The sequence below is a fragment of the Bos taurus genome, chromosome 15, assembly GCF_002263795.3.
Source record: "Bos taurus isolate L1 Dominette 01449 registration number 42190680 breed Hereford chromosome 15, ARS-UCD2.0, whole genome shotgun sequence".
In the NCBI taxonomy this organism is placed as follows: Eukaryota; Metazoa; Chordata; class Mammalia; order Artiodactyla; family Bovidae; genus Bos; species Bos taurus.
In genome coordinates this window covers 33468378-33486351 of record NC_037342.1, presented here as the reverse complement: position 1 = coordinate 33486351, position 17974 = coordinate 33468378, and the positions used below count along the sequence as shown (strand labels likewise).

Genomic DNA, 17974 nt, shown 5'->3' with positions numbered 1-17974 from the left:
GCTCAGATCACCAGGCTTTAGATCCCAGAGGTTGGGCACCCCTGGATTAGAGGGAAAAGCACTTCATTCTGTCCTTATGCCTTTCAGTAATTTTGTGATTGTTTTAAAAAAATTATCACAAGAAAAAAATCACAGCTGGATCTTGCCTCTGTAACAAATACAAACTCATAAATTTTATGTGTGGTAGAGCAGTGCAGAGAGAGGTGGGGACAGCAGGTGGTATTATTTTAGAAATAGTTTATTCAGACCCAAAGAATGAGACATGTCATAAATGTTTTCACACATTTTCATATGTAAAAGTGAAGGGGGGAAGTACACCTTGAAACAACCACTAAAAACACAAATACATAGTCAGCTCTTTATTAAATAATTTTTGAAAAGCATCTATTAGATCAGTCATCAGGAAATTCAACTCATTATTTTCTTTTGTACATGTTTTTGGAATGAAGTGTCCTGGTAAAAATATGGTCTTCCAGGCCAACTATTGTGATTTAGCAAGACAATTCTAAGAACACGGAATCTTTGGGTCTGCCTTGAACTACCCTTAGGTCTTAGGGTATGAACTTTGGGACCTTCATGTTCATCTGACTCATTCATGACTTCTCCCTGACAGGGCATGGACTGGTTACAGCTGCTTAAAGTCTGTCTTGAAAGTCAGCTCCTAGGACTAGAGACCTTCTTTGGGTCCTTTTCATCCCAAAGATCTTTATTTGGAAACCAGAAAGAAAGATTAAAAACAATTAAAAAAAATTTTTTTTAAGTAGTTCCACTAGAGCCCAGCATCTAAAATCTCCTGTTTTCCTTTCCAGTAAGAATGTTAGCTGATCACATTGACCCTGATCCCAAAGCTTCCTCCCGCTTTAGTAGAATCCTCCTGCTTTAGTAGAATCCTCCCGCTTTAGTAGAATCCTCCCGCTTTAGTAGAATCCTCCCGCTCTGAAGTAGTGTCAGGCATAATAAGTTCTGTTCATTTCTTTTAAACTACAAAGCTTTATGTCCATGGGTTGGTCCTCACTTATTGCTCTGAGTCCCGGGGTGGTTTACTATTGGAGGACGCCATCTTGCATTGCACTCAAAGGACGTTTTTCGTGTGACGGTAATTAAGCACCTTCCCACAGGCTGCTCCACCGAGGTGATGATGAGGCTGCCCTGAAATCCTATTTTCTGTTGGAAGGCTCCCTACACGATGCTTTCTGGTATATGAGTCAGCTCTCCTTTCAATTTTGAAGGTTGTGCCTTTTCCTTCGTCTTTGTTTTTGCCTCCGAGTACAACTGTGTGATGTAGTTTATGCAGCCCCTAGAGCGGGAAGCTGAAAGAAAAACATGAAAAACCCAAACATTTAGTTTGAACAATGTTGCACCCATTTATTTAAAACACGCAGATCGCCTGTGGTATTTGTAGGTACAAATGTTAATGTCTTAAAAAACTCAAATCTGAAATTCACTGCTGTGTACACATGGTCTTCAATGCTCTGTTATAGCCTAATTTTCAAAAAGTCTTCTTATGTAAACATTATGCTCATAAACCTGAAATAAGATATATAGACATCTCTGATATCAAATAACGGATGTGTTGCTGGAAAAAATACATTGCCTTTAACATGATTTCATACTGAAGGTAAAAGGGCTTATGGGAATAAGAGGTTTGGCGCAGCCCACTGAAAGCTCATGTATCTCTGTACACGGAGTCTAGAAGTGTCTCCAGAAGACAATGAGCAGAAATGATAGAGTTGAAATGCTGGATTTGAGGACGCTGAGGGAAGGAGGATGAAAGTGGGGCATCATATCCCAGGAGACAGTGCAACCTCCCACAGCTGTGGCAATCCTCCCACCCTAGGGAGTATGTATTGGGGCAGGGGACAGACCTTTCTGGGTAGGGAGTCCTTAGTGCACAGGTTTATTCTATTTTTTTAATTAAAAAATTTTTTATTAAAGTATATTAATAGTCAATTTATAATGTGTTAATTTCTTCTATGTAGATGCTCATTTTAGACTTTCTTAAAGGTGAATTACAAGGGCTTCTGCTTGCTCTGGAGAAGGCAATGGCACCCCTCTCCAGTACTCTTGCCTGGAAAATCCCATGGACGGAGGAGGTGATAGGCTGCAGTCCATGGGGTCGCTAAGAATCAGGCATGACTGAGCGACTTCACTTTCACTTTTCACTTTCATGCACTGGAGAAGAAAATGGCAACCCATTCCAGTGTTCTTGCCTGGAGAATCCCAGGGACAGGGGAGCCTGGTGGGCTGCCGTCTATGGGGTCACACAGAGTCGGACACGACTGAAGCGACTTAGCAGCAGCAGCTGCTTGCTCAGCAGCTGAACTGAGGGCTTTCCTTTTCCTGCTAAAGGTTACAATTCTACTCCCACTGTTGTTGTTTTAATTTTTATTTTGTATTGGGGTATAGTAGTAAAGAACCCGCCGGCCAGTGCAGGAGACATGGGAGACACGGGTTTCATCCCTGGGTGGGAAAGATCCCCTGGAGGAGGAAATGGCAACCCACTCCAGTATTCTTGCCTGGAAAATCCCACGGACAGTGGAGCCTGGTGGGCTGCAGGCCATGGGGTCACAAAGAGTTGACACAGCTGAGCAATTGAACCCATACATTGGGGTATGCCCAATTCTCAGTGTTGTGATAGTTTCAGGTGAACAGCAAAGCTACACCCGCTGCTCTGTTCCCCTTGCCTGGGGGAATGGGTGGGTACAGGAAACAACTCCAGTTACACATTATACTGACATCATAGAAATACGTGTTGCAGTGTAACAGCCTGTAGGCAGCTGACCCACATTTCCGTCCCTCACCCCGGGTCTCACACACACCACTCACTTATGCCCGTCTTCCTAGTACTACAGCTAGTCTTTCTTTCCATTTCACACCTTGCTAGGTCAAAACCAAAAAAAAGTGAGAGGTGTTGTAAAAGAAATGCTTCTTATAAAGCCTCAAGAAAACCAGTAGCAACTAGTGGCAAAGCTCACTGCATTGTCTTGCAACTTTGGGCAGGTGGAATAAGTTAATTTGCATGGAGGAAACAGTGGTTGGAAGGTATAAGATTCTTGTTGTGCTATATTCCTAGCTTCTGTCTACTTTATCTTTGTCAAGAGTACACACACACACATGCACACACACACTGAATCTCCTTTTGGATTTTTCTTTTCATATTTTGCTTGAAGAACTGCAATAAAGTAATCCAAAAGACGTGAAACATTTCTGCTCAAATTTGTTAAGCCTTATATTTATTTGCATGAGAGCTCAGTCATGTCTGACTCTTTGCGACCCCCTGGACTGTAGCTTGCCAGGCTCTTCTGTCCATGAGATTTCCCAGGCAAGAATACTGGAGTGGGTTGCCATGCCTTTGTCCAGAGGATCTTCTCCATCCAGAGGTTAAACCTGCATCTGTCCTATATTAGCAGGTGGGTTTTTTTTTTTGTTTGTTTTTACTACTAGCACCACCTCAAAAGCCCTGTATTTATTTATTCAATAGAAATTTACCAGACTCTCCGCTTCTGATGTGACAAGCCCTATGCTAGGATCTGAGGATACACATAGAGTAGACCCAATTGCTCACCACCTGGAGGTGTATTGTGGTAGCTAGATTAACACACCAAAAATGACAGCCTGGTGTGGGAAGTTCTTCATTGGTAAAGCTGTATGTAGGATGCTGTGGTGCACAGGAGGGGCATTCAGTCCAAGATGTACCTGTGCGTGACAGCAAGGACTCAGGGATGGCTTCTCAAAGGGGCTTATGTTCAGCTATGCAAGCTGAACTGCTACTTTTTGTTTTTTTTAGGTGTATTTCCTTAAGTTCTGTGAAATGATTCAGGTGATTTGCTTTTCCTTGTGCTAAAAATCAAACTTTGATTTTTTCCTCTCCTCATGAAAGGCAACAAGTTAATGAACCTCATTTTTCACGTCTCAGGTCCCATAGTTGACTTACTTTGGCCATTTCTCTCTTGGGATGATGTTTCTTCATTATTTGACCTCGATCTGTAACTTTCTAGAGTGTGCTCTGAAATCTCACTTTCTGCAAGAAGAAAAAATTGTTATTGATTTCTGGTGCCACAGGCAACATCTGTATTTAGAAATGTACATTTGAATAAGATCGTACCTGTTTTTATGCAATAGTAGACTTACCACTTCCTCCCCCGTACCTCATGTACTCATTAGTTCAGTAAATTATTTTTTAGTTTTACTGTGATTCCTACAGGCACTGTGCCATGCAGTATAAAAGTTGCGGAAGTCAGATGACAGCATATTAGAGTCAAATACTGTCTATTTGGGAAGAAACAATTCTAGTAGCGCTTAAAGAAGCATGGTGGGGGAGGTATCAGTGGGAGGTTTTGAAACAATACTGTGGCGATTGCCTGTTGTGTGGGTACAACTGGAAAGCCAGACCCTATATGTAGGTCTGTTTATGGTAAAAATGTTAGTTCATCTGAATATCTCAAATGATAGATATTAAACTAGGAAAAGCAATACTTAAATTTTTTTTAAACTTTTTATTTTGTATTGGGATATAGCTGATTAACAGTATTGTGATAGTTTCAGGTGAGCAGTGAAGGGACTCACTCAGCCATATGTACATGTATCCATTCTCCCCCAAACTCCCCTCCCGTCCAGGCTGCCATATAACATTGAGCAGAGTTCCCTGTGCTAGACAGTGGGTCCTTGCTGGTCATCCATTTTAAACATAGCAGTATGTACATGTCCATCCAAACCCCCTTAACTATCCCTTCCCCACATCCTAACCTCTGGCAACCATAAGTTCATTCTCTAAGTCTGTGAGTCTCTTGCTGTTTTGTAAGTAAGTTCATTTTGTGATTTCTTTTTAGATTCCACATACAAGGGATGTCATATTAAGTGCTTCACTGTAATGGTGTGCACTTATTCCCTCTTCTTCTCTGTCTGACTTCACTCAGTTCCACAATCTCTAGGTCTGTCCGTGTTGCTGCAAATGGCATTATTTCATTGCTTTTAATGGCTGAGTAATAGTCCATCATATAAATGTGCCACATGAGAAGCAACAGTAAAAGGGTCAGAGCCATTCAAAGATGTATTAATAGTATTTTGCCATAGAACGTAATGCGTTCTCTGTCATTGGAGGTGTATGAGACATATATGGCTAAATCAGCAGTGTTCAAGAGCACCATCATGCAAGTCACGTGTATAATTTACAGTTTTCTAGTTGCCATTTCAAAAAGTAAAAGGAAGCAGGTGAAATTGATATGTTTTTATTTAACTAGTAGATTCAATGTATTGTTATTAGACATATTCTCGTGTATGTGTGTGAACTGAGTCTTCAAAAGTGGATGTGTCCAGCATATTAAAGTCAAATACAAATCCTTACAGCACCTCTCAAGGGTGCCTAGCCACAGTTCGTGTGCTGACTAGCTGTATTATGGCTACTGTATTGAACAGTCCAGGTCTAAATAACCACTCAGAATTAAAGCAGGAATTTAATCTTGGCACGCATTTGTGCAACGAACAGAGCAGATAGTTATTCTGGATAACTTCTAAGGTCCCTTCTGTCTCTGATGTTGAGTATACATATTTTAATAGGTATTTTCTATGCTAGCTAAATAATTTTGTTTTTGTTTCCAATGATAACTTTTAAATCAGAATGCTTAGGAAAAATTACAAACATATGGTTGACAGAAGCTGAGTGCATTCTTACAGACTAAGAATGGGCCCACAAACAGTCTATTATATTCAACCCTTGACTGGTCAACAGTCCTAGAATAGGAACTCCTTGAGGACAGGGATTTGGTCTGCCTTGTTGGCAGATGTGTTCTCAGTGCCTGGAAGAGTGCCTGGCATATGGTGGGTATTCAGTGAATGCTTATTGAATGAATGGATGAATATGCTCTCTATTTGGTACCCTTTTGTGAATAGAAGCCTCCACAATTTAATGCCATTTCCTAGAGCTACTCTAGTTTCTCTTGGTCATGCATTCTTTGACTATAATCCCTGGAAATTCACATCCTGCTCAGACAGATGGTATAGCATTGAATGGAAGAGCTTTAATTGACAGAATTTCCCTTTGGGCTGGCCAGAGGCTTCAGCATCTTGGAGCCTCTGTAAGGCTCTCTGCCCACTCACCTTTCTTCCATATCACATGTGCTTTCCGGAGTTTCATGATGAAGAGCTGGACAATGATGAACAGTATGAAGATGAGGAAGGACACGAGGGTCAGCAGCAGGACACCGCTGTTCTTCTTCGTCAGTCCCCCATACAGCCGATTTGCTTCTGCAGGGAAAATGCAAGGGCTTTAAACAGGCTGAGGGGATTTTTGATCACTGAGGAATATATACGGTATTTGCAAAATATAATGAAAGATAATAGCTGAGAGGAAAAGATGAGGGAGAGCTTTACCCTGAAGGTAAAGAGAGTCACGTTATTTGTTCTCTGAAAATAAGCAAACAGGAATATAAACAAAGCAATTTCATGGGATGATTTGAAAAAGGTTTTTAAGTTACATAGATATTGGGCTAGTTATTTTTCATTTCTAGAGGAAACGTGAGGATATTGAAGTATAGTCAGAGGGTTCAAATTAGCTGTAAGGAATGGAGTTTTTAGCAAAGTGTAGTTAAGTAGCAAGAAAAGTTACTAAGGAGTTTGAAAAAAACTGAAATAAAATGAGTTTTCATTAATCTTGGCTAGGTTAAATGTGGTCCTCCATGAAGGCATCTGGAGATAAACCAGGTGAGCTCTTAAAGATCTTTCTAGTACTCTTATTTTGGGGGCTCTACATTTGCAGAATGTCATTCACGGTCCCCTTCATCTCAACCAACATGCCATTAAGGAGTGCAACTACTCAGAGAAAATTGTGCTTGGAGCTGCTAAGGCACAATCCTATGATTTAGGGAGTAGTTCTCTCTATATATAAATAAACAAGTTAATAAAAACAAACAGCAGTCCTGAGAAAACCATTATAGAAAAAGACACTGTGTTCACTGCAGCATTATTTACAATAGCTAGGACATGGAAGCAACCTAGATGTCCATCGAGAGATGAATGGATAAAGAAATTGTGATACATATATATATATATAGTGGAATATTACTCAGCCATAAAAAGGAACACATTGTATCAGTGCTAATGAGGTGGATAAACCTAGAGCCTATTATACTGAGTGAAGTGAGTCAGAAAGAGAAAAACAAATGTCATGTATTCACGCATATATGTGGAATCTAGAAGGATGGTACTGATGATCCTGTTTTCAGGGCGGCAGTGGAGATGCAGACATAGAGAAAAGACCTATGGACACGGTGAGGGGGGCGTGGAGAGGGTGGGACGAATGGAGAGAGTAGAGTGGAAACATATACATTCCCATATGTAAAATAGATAGCCAGTGGGAATTTGCTGTATGACTCAGGGCACTCAAACCGGGGCCATGTGACAACCTAGAGGTATGGGATGTGGTGGGAGGTGGGAGGGAGGTTCAAGGGGGAGGGGACTTTTGTATACCTATGGCTGATTCATGTTGATGTATAGCAGAAACCAACACAATATTGTAAAGCAATTATCCTTCAATTAAAAAAACAAACAAACAGCAGTAAGATAACTGTGCCAGATTCTAGACCCACATATGTTATGTATAATAATGTGTTCAGGGGTTCCGAGGCTGGCGTGGTCCCTGAGCTAGTCAGGAAAGCGTTCGGCAAGGATGCTGGTCTTGAAGGAGGGGTAAGGAGAAGAGTGATGTGGATTTTCTTTCATTGGGGCAGTTAGGGCAGGGCCATCAAAATGAGATGGAAAGTTATCAGAGAAAAACGTGTATTCTGGTCAGGAGTTCATAGAGACAGGGCCACAGAGGGAGGTGGTAGAGACCACCTCTGGAGGCTTGAAGGCTCAGGCTCTGTGCTGTGAATGGTGAGCCATAGCGGTTTTCTGATCACTAGGGTAGAGGGTGCAAAGAGGTGTTTTGATAGTTGGATACTGAAAAATCACAGCAAGAGGAGAAGTTGAAGTTACAATACTTTGTGCAGGACATGATGGGGGCCTGCATCAAGGAGGTGGCGGTGCTTGTGGGCAAAAGAGAAGACTCAAAACTCTTTGGGAACCTACTGATTTTATATGTGTGTCTGTGTGAGTGTATACACACACATATATGTGTGTGTTTTGGGCTGTGTGATGCTTTGGGCAAGTTGATTTTGTGGGGAAAGGCGCTGTTCAGTTTTTACCCATGTTGAGTTTGAGGAACTGGCAAAATATTCAGCCAGAGATATGTGGGAAATGGAATGAAACAGGTGTTCTTGCTCAGGAGAATGTTCTGGAAATGCAGGTATGTAACTCTTCTGTTTGATGGCAACAGAAATACTCTTGGGAAGGGGGAAACTATTTAAGGATTAAGGCAATAACCAGGGATGGAAAAGTAGAATCAAATCTACATAGAAGAAGTCAGAGGAGGAGGGGACGTGAGCTAATGGACACAGGGAAAAGTGGCGAGCAAAGTAACAGGAGCAGACAGAGTAAGTCAGGGAAGCCAGGGAGATGACTACGTCAAGGAACAGGTCAAGGGGTAAGGGAATGATTAACCAATAAAAAGGTCAAAAATAATAAGGACTGAAAAAGTCTACTGGATGTATTGATTAAGAGGTTAAAACATCAAGTGTCTGTTCTAAGTAAATAAGTGTTGGGGGACACTTACCAGTGGCCAAGTGAGAGACTTGAGTGGTTTGTTCTTCCTCTTCCTTGTCAATCTCTGACGTACTAGAATCTTCCATTACTGCAACCAAGATGAAAGTAAGACATGAGATATTCATATGACAGTGTATGTGCTATGTGGTGTATATGCGCATATTCATCCCGAAGCACCTTTGGAAACCAAATTGAATGATCCTCATTCAAAACAATATCACTTTTGAACTACTGACTTCTTCCAAAAATTGTTGCAAATGGTCAGGTTCACTTTTTTTTTAAAGAGTCACTCAGTTGTGTCCCGTTCTTTTTGACCCCATGGACTGTAGCCTGCCAGGCTCCTCTGTCCATGAGATTTTCCAGGTAAGAATACTGGAATGGATAGCCATTTCCTTCTCCGGGGGATCTTCCCAACCCAGGGATGGAACCCAGGTCTCCTGCATTGCAGGCAGATTCTTTACCATCTAAGCCACGAGGGAAGCCCTTTTTTTGCGAGGTGAATGTTTAATGAACACTTTCTCTGTGCCAGACCTTAAACTGACCATTTGGTATATATTACTTCTCACTATAGCTCCGAGCAAACAGGTTTCAAGAAGTTAATTGTCTCAGTTCTATAGCAGATAGGTGGCAGAGCCAATATCAAAACTCAGAATCCCAAATTTAAAACATTATATTTCCTCTGTGAACCAGGTCTATTAGTTGAAACCATTTTAGGATGCTTCAGGACTGAATATTGAAGAATGGTACCTTAAGCCTGATGAATAGAAATCCTACAACCTGAAATGCACAAAGCAGTGATTTTTATGTTGAAAACTGGCTCAGTTGCCATTCAGCCCAATGCCTGCTTCCTCCTTAGAAATAGGGTGTACTATGATGATTTTGCGAGGTAAGAGAAATTATAAAAATAAGAGATCCTTTTTCCCGATTTTGTTGTTTCTTTTCCCTGTTTTTTTCCCTCCTCTGCATTCTTGGTTTGTAGCCCATTGCTCAGCGCCACCATGTGGGCCCTGAGGGGAATGAAACCGCCTCTTCTATTGAAAATGGGTATTATTAACAGTAATAAAATCGTAGAAATTGAAGGCTGAAAGGAATTTTAGAAACCATATTCTTTAAATCTTCTATATGAAAAAGCAGAGGAGAAAATTGAGTTATTCAGTAGTGGTGTAAGCCGATTTAAAGACAAATAGATTCTAAACACGTTTAAAAATATTGGATTATTTAACCAAGGGATGTGGCTGTTCCACTTGATAATATTTTCAATTTCCATCGCCCTGCAGAAAAAGTATATATGTATGTACGGTACATATATATTTATCAGTGCTTAAAGAACCTAAACATTTACTTTTAAGTATTGGGGAGGAAGGAGGGTTCAGGATGGGGAACACATGTGTACCTGTGGCAGATTCATTTTGATATATGGCAAAACCAATACAATATTGCAAAGTTAAATAAAATAAAATAAAAACATTTAAAAAATGTGATCTGATACTCAGAACTATGGACATGATAGTGATATGAAAGCACTTCTCCCACCACACAATTTTAGAGAGACTCTATTTGAAACAGAAAGAGTATATGTGGGGATTTATGCCTTTCTGAATGAAGCTTACTGTCTTGTTCAAAGCACCATGACAACTGCCTGCACACATTCATTCATCCATTCATTCATACTGCATTTTGTGAGTACCTGCTATTGGCAGATACCAAGCTAGGTAAAATACAAAGATAAGTTAAATATGTGATCATTGCCCAGAGTTAATCATCTAGTGATTCACTGTCTAACCAAGCTGGGATTATAATCCAGGTTTTCTAAATTCTCCTTCATTTATAGTTTAATCCTGTCATCAGAAACTGAGTTCTTAAATATATTTTAGCACTCAGAATGTTACATTTCTATACTTTGGAGGTATGTACAGTAAGGTTGAAAAATACACATTTTTGCTTCTGTGTGTGTGGTTTTTTTTTTTTATAAACCTCACTAATGAAAGAAAAGGAAATTAAAAAAATAAAATGCATATGGTAAGTTGAAGAAACAAAACAGGAGTTTCCCTGGTGGCTCAGTGGTTAAGAATCCACTTGCCAGTGCAGGGGACATGGGTTCGATCCCTGATCCAGGAAGATCCCACATGCCATGGAGCAACTAAGTCTGTGCACCACAGCTACTGAGCCCCGGCTCTAGAGCCCGGGAACTGCACCTGCAGAGCCCACATGCCCCAACTACTGAAGCCCCAAGTGCCCTAGAGTCTGTGCTCTGCAGCAAGAGAAGCCACCGCAGTGAGAAGCCCGTGCACAGCTACGGGAGAGTAGCCCCCACTAACTGCAACTAGAGGAAGCCTGTGTGCAGCAACTAAGACCCAGCACAACCAAAATAAATACGTAAAATTATAAAAACAAAACTATCTGAGTTCTTGACAACCAAGTAACTCATGAGCCTTCAAAGGTGATTTTGTTATTCAATGACAACAGCAAAACTGCAGATCCTGCATTTTGCACTTTGCTGTTATCAAGTCTTTATTTTGTGTTTGGTCTGTTCTAGATGGAAGAACAAAGAAATGAGTCTCCTATAAATGAATTCAACCCTGCCTTTTACCACAGAGGAATTCAGGTGTCACAGTTGTATGTGCATGCATGTGTGTGTGAGAGAGAGAGAAAGAGAACTTACAAGGTGTTAGTTACTCTGAAGCCCCTCCCACTAACTGAACTCTCTGAATATGGTGCTTCTCCTGGTCACCATAAAGCTGGAGCCAGTTGGAAGGAGCCTTCTATGGTCTTATTACAAAATAAAAGAAAAAAACGTTCTTGAAACTTAGAATGGGAAAAGTGACCTTCCCAGAGAATCATGATTTTTTTTTTTAAGTTTTAATGTTTTTGATACTTACCAGTGCTATTGGGCTGCTGAGGGTCTTGAGAGGATAGAGAGCTTGTCTCCAGGGCAGCTGACGTTGTCTCTTGATCAGTAACTAGGAAAGGGGAAAAACAGAATTCCGCAACTACAGAGAGCAATTTTACCCACATTGTGCTCAGTACAGCAGGCTGGAGAATATGCTTGGCTGCTGCCTGCTCGTTGGGGTTCTGCGGAAACCTCAGAATTAGGTGTTCTGCAGCCCTTGTGCTGGTCTTGGAATCTACATCCCGCTGATTGTCCATCTGCTAAACTGCCTGGCTTAGAAGCGTAGCAGGCTGGACCTCCATGGAGCGGTGCACTGGGCAGTGGTGGGCAGACTGTTCACCTCTATCTGTATCTCCCTATTAATACTTATCAATCTGTCTATCCACTTAATCGCATATCTACCTGCCTATTTATTAGGTGGCTTTGGAGTCAGTGTCAGAATGGGCTGAATTCCAATGCTGATCCAATTCCTGCCGCTGATTAAGTTTGGACCAGGTCCCCAATCTCTCATATGCAAGGCTTTCCCTTACCTGTAAAATGGAGATACTAATACATTCACCTTTTGGAGTTTTTTGGTGAGAATAAATGATTTCATTTGTATGACATGTGTAGCCCAAAACCTGACTATTCATTAAGAGGCTTACTAAATGCTATTGTAGACTATAAAATCAATGCTTAGGAATGGATCTAGAAGTTCAATTTAGCATAGGTTTGATCAGTCAACGAACAGGCCTGCAACCAGGGAGCTTATAAAAACAATGCCTGTTAATTTACCAATATTGATACTGATCTGTAATATCTTTATGGAATCTGTGAGTGTTTTTCAGTCTTTCATTTAATCAAAGGATTTTTCTGTGGCTTTGTAAATTATTTTCTTAATCAAACACTAAAAATTTAAAACTATAAAAATGCTTGAATCACATGCCAAGGGCTCTGAGAAAAGAACCACTAAGGAGACACTGGAGAAATAGTAAAACAGATCATAAGGCTAAAATGAGCTCTGTGGCCACAAAGAGACCAGAGAAAATTGAAGAGAGGAGAAGTTGCCTGGAGTGAAAAGCTCGAAGCCAAGTCAAATAGAAGAGCTGGAAGCAGATTACAAGATAAGGATGATGTGCAACTGCTGGGGACACAGAGGATAAAATTTATCAAAAATGATTAAGATCTAGAATAATGTATACTATATGAGTTCATATAATTACATAATTATGTACAAAATAGGTTATATATATATTACATATACTATATTCTATACACATTGTATATATTGAGTGTATATGCCATAGTGTATATATACAATTGTGCACTATATATTCAATAGTCTGTGTATGTGTGTATATACATACATATATATATATATACACACACACACTGTGTATGTATAGAACTATGGCCATCCAGGAGGAGAAACTGTGATCTCTCCTTCAGCAGTAATTTTGGTAGATGGTTTGAACAATTGCTGAAAACTAAAATATATATTTATTGATATTGTTGGTTCTTTTATTTAAAATCTGAACATCTTTCAGAGCCATTTAGGTGAAAAAAAAAAAAAGCCTCATTTACTCTTTGGTGACCTTCCTGCCTCCCCATGTGCCCTAGGCTCCCTTCCATGGCTGGGGGTGGCTGGGGGTGGAGGGTGAGGAGGGGGATGAATGACAGAGAGGAAAGAATATTTACGTCAGATTACAGGTCCGCCCAATCTGGGGGCCCGTGATTCTTCTAAACCCAGCTTCCTCAAGACCTACTTTTGGTTTGATGAGAAAGTGACCGGCGGAGAACACAGGGTAGTGAGTGGGGAGTTTTTAACCACAGCGTCAGCCCCCACAGAGCAGCAGGATAGTTTTCTCACAGTGAGGTTCCTGTTCACAAGTACCTTTCCTCATCAGTTATTTCATTCGATACAGAGCTTTTTCAACAAACTCATGGTCATCCAGCAGCTTCCTCTTTCGCTAGGGTGAGGGAATGCTTATCCTTCAGGAACCTCTTTCACACCGAGAGTGCTCACTCGGTCCTACTCTTTGCGACCCCATGGACGAGCCTGCCAGGCTCCTCTGTCCACGGGATTCTTCAGACAAGAGCACGGGAGTGGGTTGCCATGCCCTTTTCCAGAGTCACACTGAGAAGTACCTTATAAAGTAATGAAGGTTGGAGTCCTGTGAATGATAGATGTGTGATGCCTGCTACTTCTCAGAGGCTACTTCTTGGCTCAAAATGTTTTATATACTTTTTAAATTAATTCTTAAACCTTTGGTGATGGGATCAGGGAACAGAGATTCTGAAAATGGAGGCAACTCCTCTTCACGTTTAATGTTTGATTTCTTTTCATTTTTATTATTCTTAATTTTTGGTGTTCTGCTCAAAATATTTTTTTAAAGGTTTTTTTTGATGTGGATCATTTTTTAAAGTCTTTATTTAATTTGTTACAATACTGATTGTTTTATGTTTGGATTTTCTGACTGTGAGGCGTGTGGGATCTTATCTCCCCGACCAGGGATTGAACCTGCATACCCTGTGTCGGAAGCCGAACTCTTAACCAATGGGCCACCAGGGAAGCCCCTGCTCAGAATATTAACATGGGTAGACTATGCTCTCTAAAACAGTTACAATAAAACAAATCTAAAGCATAGTCATGACTTAATGTGGGTACATGATTGTTAACATACAATGATATTGACAAGTTTAGATTTATTTCAGTTAGTTTTATCCCCTTAGGGGTTAAGTACAGGGGTGTAGTAAGCTTCACCTGGTCTCTCCAAAAACCTGACTGCAATAAAACTATTTTAGGTCAAGTTATGCCAGCTGTCATGATCAAAAAACAAGCATGACTCTGCTTGCATACGGCACTCTGTTAGGCTCTCTACACAACTGGGATTCTTCTCAGTGTTGGAACAGTAACTCTGTCGCCCAGCTGGAGAAATTTCAATCATGAACGAAAGTTGTTATTTAAAAAAGCTTTGTTGACAGTGAGCTCGCTCTGAAGGACTTTTCCTACTCCATTTCATCTTGTTTTTAGTGTGATATAAGGTAAATTTAAGATAATCAAAGACAGCCATTGGTGGTTCTTACCCAAATCTTCAAACCGAAAAGGTGCTACCAGTTTTCTTCCTTGCAGGCCTCTGTGTCGGATAATGCAACTTGCTGTTGAGTTTTTGCCATATGCGTGGACTGTCAGTGTGCTGGTGCTATTACACTTCTTCCCATCAGTTTCATATTCATGGTGGATTTCACCTGTGAAGCAATTTAAAGTGGTGTGTGAGGTCGTGACGGTTGGGTGGCATGGTTCTCTGAGAAACCAACGGCCTTGACATCTTGGCAAACATTAGACTTCTAACCTCACTCTAATTTCCCTCAGCCACCTGGGATGTGCTTGGCCCCATTCCCAAAGAGAAGCAGATGAACAAGAGTGGATAATTTCCTATAAACTCTGCACTACTGGAAAAAAAAAATCCAAAGCTTATCATGGTTACACAAGACAGCCTAATGTTGTGGAACACAAAGAGCCAAGCCCTTACTCAGGTTGAATGAATAAGGCAGATTAAAGAAAGGTCTAGAATTGGCAGTGGACTGAACCTATATTTACATCAATTGAATGAAATGTATGTTGAAATGTAAACAAACTGGAATCAGTTCCCAAGCATGACAGTTGGTTTTCCTGCTTCAGTTAAAAGGCTCAAAGCTTAGGTTCTTGTTGCTGTTATCAAAATAGTTTTATCTGCCATAGGGAGTATGACATGATACTCCATTGTTCAAGCAAGATCTTATCTGTTCCAATTGCATGTATTATGTTAAATATGTATTTTTGGAAATGCATTTATTTATTTGGCTGTGCCAGGTCTTGGTTCTGGCATGTGGGGTCTTTAGTTGAGTCATGCAGGGTGTTTAGTTGCAGCGTGTGGGATCTAGTTCTCTGATTAGGGATTGAACCCTGACCCCCTGCATTAGGAGCATGGAGTCTTAGCCACTGAACCACCAGGGAAGTCCTAAACATATTTTCAATTCTGTGTCTGATACAAAGTTTATGCTCAGAGGTACAGGTAATAGCTATATTATGTCTTTTATGAAATTTTTTTGTTGTTGTTGAGTCACTGAGTTGTATCTGACTCTTTGCAACCCTGTGGACTGCAGCATGCCAGTCCTCCTTGTCTCTCACTATCTTCCAGAGTTTGCCCACATTCATGTCCATTGAATCAGTGATGCTATCCAGCCATCTTATCCTCTCCCACCCCTCATAAAATGAAATTTTACAAAGCCTTTGTTGTTGTTTTTCAGTCACTCAGTCGTGTCTGACTCTGTGACCCCATGGACTGCAGCACGCCAAGCTTCCCTGTCCTTCACTATCTCCCAGAGTTTGCTCAAACTCATGTCCATTGAGTCTATGAAACCATAATATTTAATACATGTACCATTTTCGGTTTCTACCTTGTTTTAAACAAAAGCATGTAACCATGTTATTTGTGTTGAGGCTTTCAAGAATAAGGCATTGTATCGATTGGTTAATAAGGATAATTTGTCTGGAAAAGGATGGATGAGATATTGAGTGGGGTTTTCTGGCACTTTCTGCCACCAGAGGGTGCCAGAACATTTAAAAATTCCTTAAAAATATAAATAGGAAGGAAAACAAAGGAGAAAAGAGAATGGTTTCTTCTCTTACCATAGAGCTCCATGCCATTCCCTAAGAGCCAGGTTATCCGTGGAGGGGGCTTGCTTCTCACGGTGGAGCATTTCAGTATGACGTGTTCTTCTCCATTGTGCGTCTTGATAACTGAAACTTGCAGGGTTGGCGTGACAGGAGTTGCTAGAAGAAAATTGATTTTTCTCTGCTTAATTAGCTGGTCTACATATCTCAGCAAAGCACAGAGCCTAATAATCTGTAGGGATCGTTGTAGGGGGTGGTCTAAATAATGGCATATTTTTTCACTTGACCTTTCTCAGAATGTAAAGGGGCTTTTATGTACTTGTAAAGCTACTCTGGCTGTCATCAGAATATTTGTCACCTGGTGTGTGATTAGTCTCTGGAAATTCCCAAGTAGACTATGTTATAACAGTAATTCTTAAATTTTATAGATGAGTGTATTTGAGTGGTAGAACACGAGGTGAGGAATAGAAGCTGGAATTCTGGCCCCATCTCTGTCACCAACTATTTGTAAGAACTTGGGTAAGTCCCACAACCTCTTGGTGTATCAGTTTCCTTGCCTGAGACGTGAAGGAGTTGGTTTATGGGTTGGCTGTTTGAGCTTTAAACTTTCATGAGTCTAGGACTCACGTCAGTATAAGTTACTTCTGTCCTCTCCTCCCGTCAAAGAGGCATTTCTCTAAAGGGCCCATCAGCCCGATTTCTTTTTTACTTCTGTCTAGGAAAGTTTTTTCAGATAGGCTTATATCTTCTTCTCTGTTCTACCTCACACTGTGGGGTACAGAATGGGACCCTTTAGCATCTATTTACTCATCCGTCTGCCATTAAGACATTATGAAGTCAGTTCCAAGTATGTACCAGATGCTGGCAATACAAATGTGGGAAAGATGAGGCCCCTCAAAGAGGAGCATGGTGATAGAAGCAGCCCCCTAAACTGCTCACTGAAAGATCACGTGTCAGATGCAATGACAGAGGTAGGCAAGGGGTGTTATGAGAGCCCCAGTAGAGCACAGACTTGGCCTGACCCAGAGTGATGTTGAGGATGACCAGCAACATGAGGGAAAGCTGACCCCAAAGTTGAGTCGCACTGCTTCTCAGAACCCCTAGGGAGCCACTCCTTCCCAGAGACTTTATCACGGTGCCTTTGCTTTATGGCAGGTACCACACTCAACTAATGCAAGAAGAGGAGTCTTAGGAATTCCTTGTGTGATATGTAGAATTATGGTATTTAGAGATCAATAAAAGGCAGTGTTTTAAATTGATCTGTTCTGCTACAAAAAAGCAAAAAGTCAAGATAGTAAGACTTAACACTGAACACAAAGGACCCTCTGCAGAACTGAGCAAGTTCCTGCTGTCACTTCCTAGCCAAGCCTCCCAACCCCATCCCCCACCAGAAGAGCGGAACTTGTTTTGCAGAGGATGTGAGCCGATTGTCCAGCAGAGTTACATCTGAATATATTCCATCCTAGGATATGCTGTCAGAAGTTTCCGCTAGATGTATGTGTGTGTTTTGCCTTCCTGAACAACTGTGCAAACTCCTTGTAGGCAGATTGTGCCTAATTCATCTTTAATTCCTTGTAGCCCGGTACAGTGCCTGGCACAGAGTCACAGTTCAGCCAGTACGAATTCTCTTTCCTTTTAGTTCCCTGCAGAGAAAATTTAGTTGATGCCAAGACGATTTTCACAAACTCACATTTAGTCTGGGACTTGCCACTCAAATTGCTCCTTTCTGTTTTCTCTCAGTGAAGATGGCAGAGGTGCCAGGAAATAAATGCCTTGCTGCAGGCAACATATTTTAATTATAATATTGAGTT

The 17974-nt window shown here is 41.0% G+C and overlaps 1 protein-coding gene across 2 annotated transcripts in view; it reads right to left on the bottom strand.

Annotated features, from left to right (window-relative positions):
• Positions 1–220: 220 nt before the first annotated feature.
• CRTAM (cytotoxic and regulatory T cell molecule) overlaps positions 221–17974 on the bottom strand; it is a 28842-nt gene continuing 11088 nt past the window's right edge. The window contains exons 4-10 of one of the 2 annotated variants that reach the window (XM_005216063.5): positions 16179–16322; positions 14594–14755; positions 11517–11597; positions 8648–8725; positions 6097–6243; positions 3935–4021; positions 221–1310 (exon numbers count right to left, since the gene is read on the bottom strand). In XM_005216063.5, the coding sequence (XP_005216120.1) occupies positions 1180–1310; positions 3935–4021; positions 6097–6243; positions 8648–8725; positions 11517–11597; positions 14594–14755; positions 16179–16322 (830 nt within the window). In that variant the 3' untranslated portion in view covers positions 221–1179. 2 annotated transcript variants of the gene reach the window in all.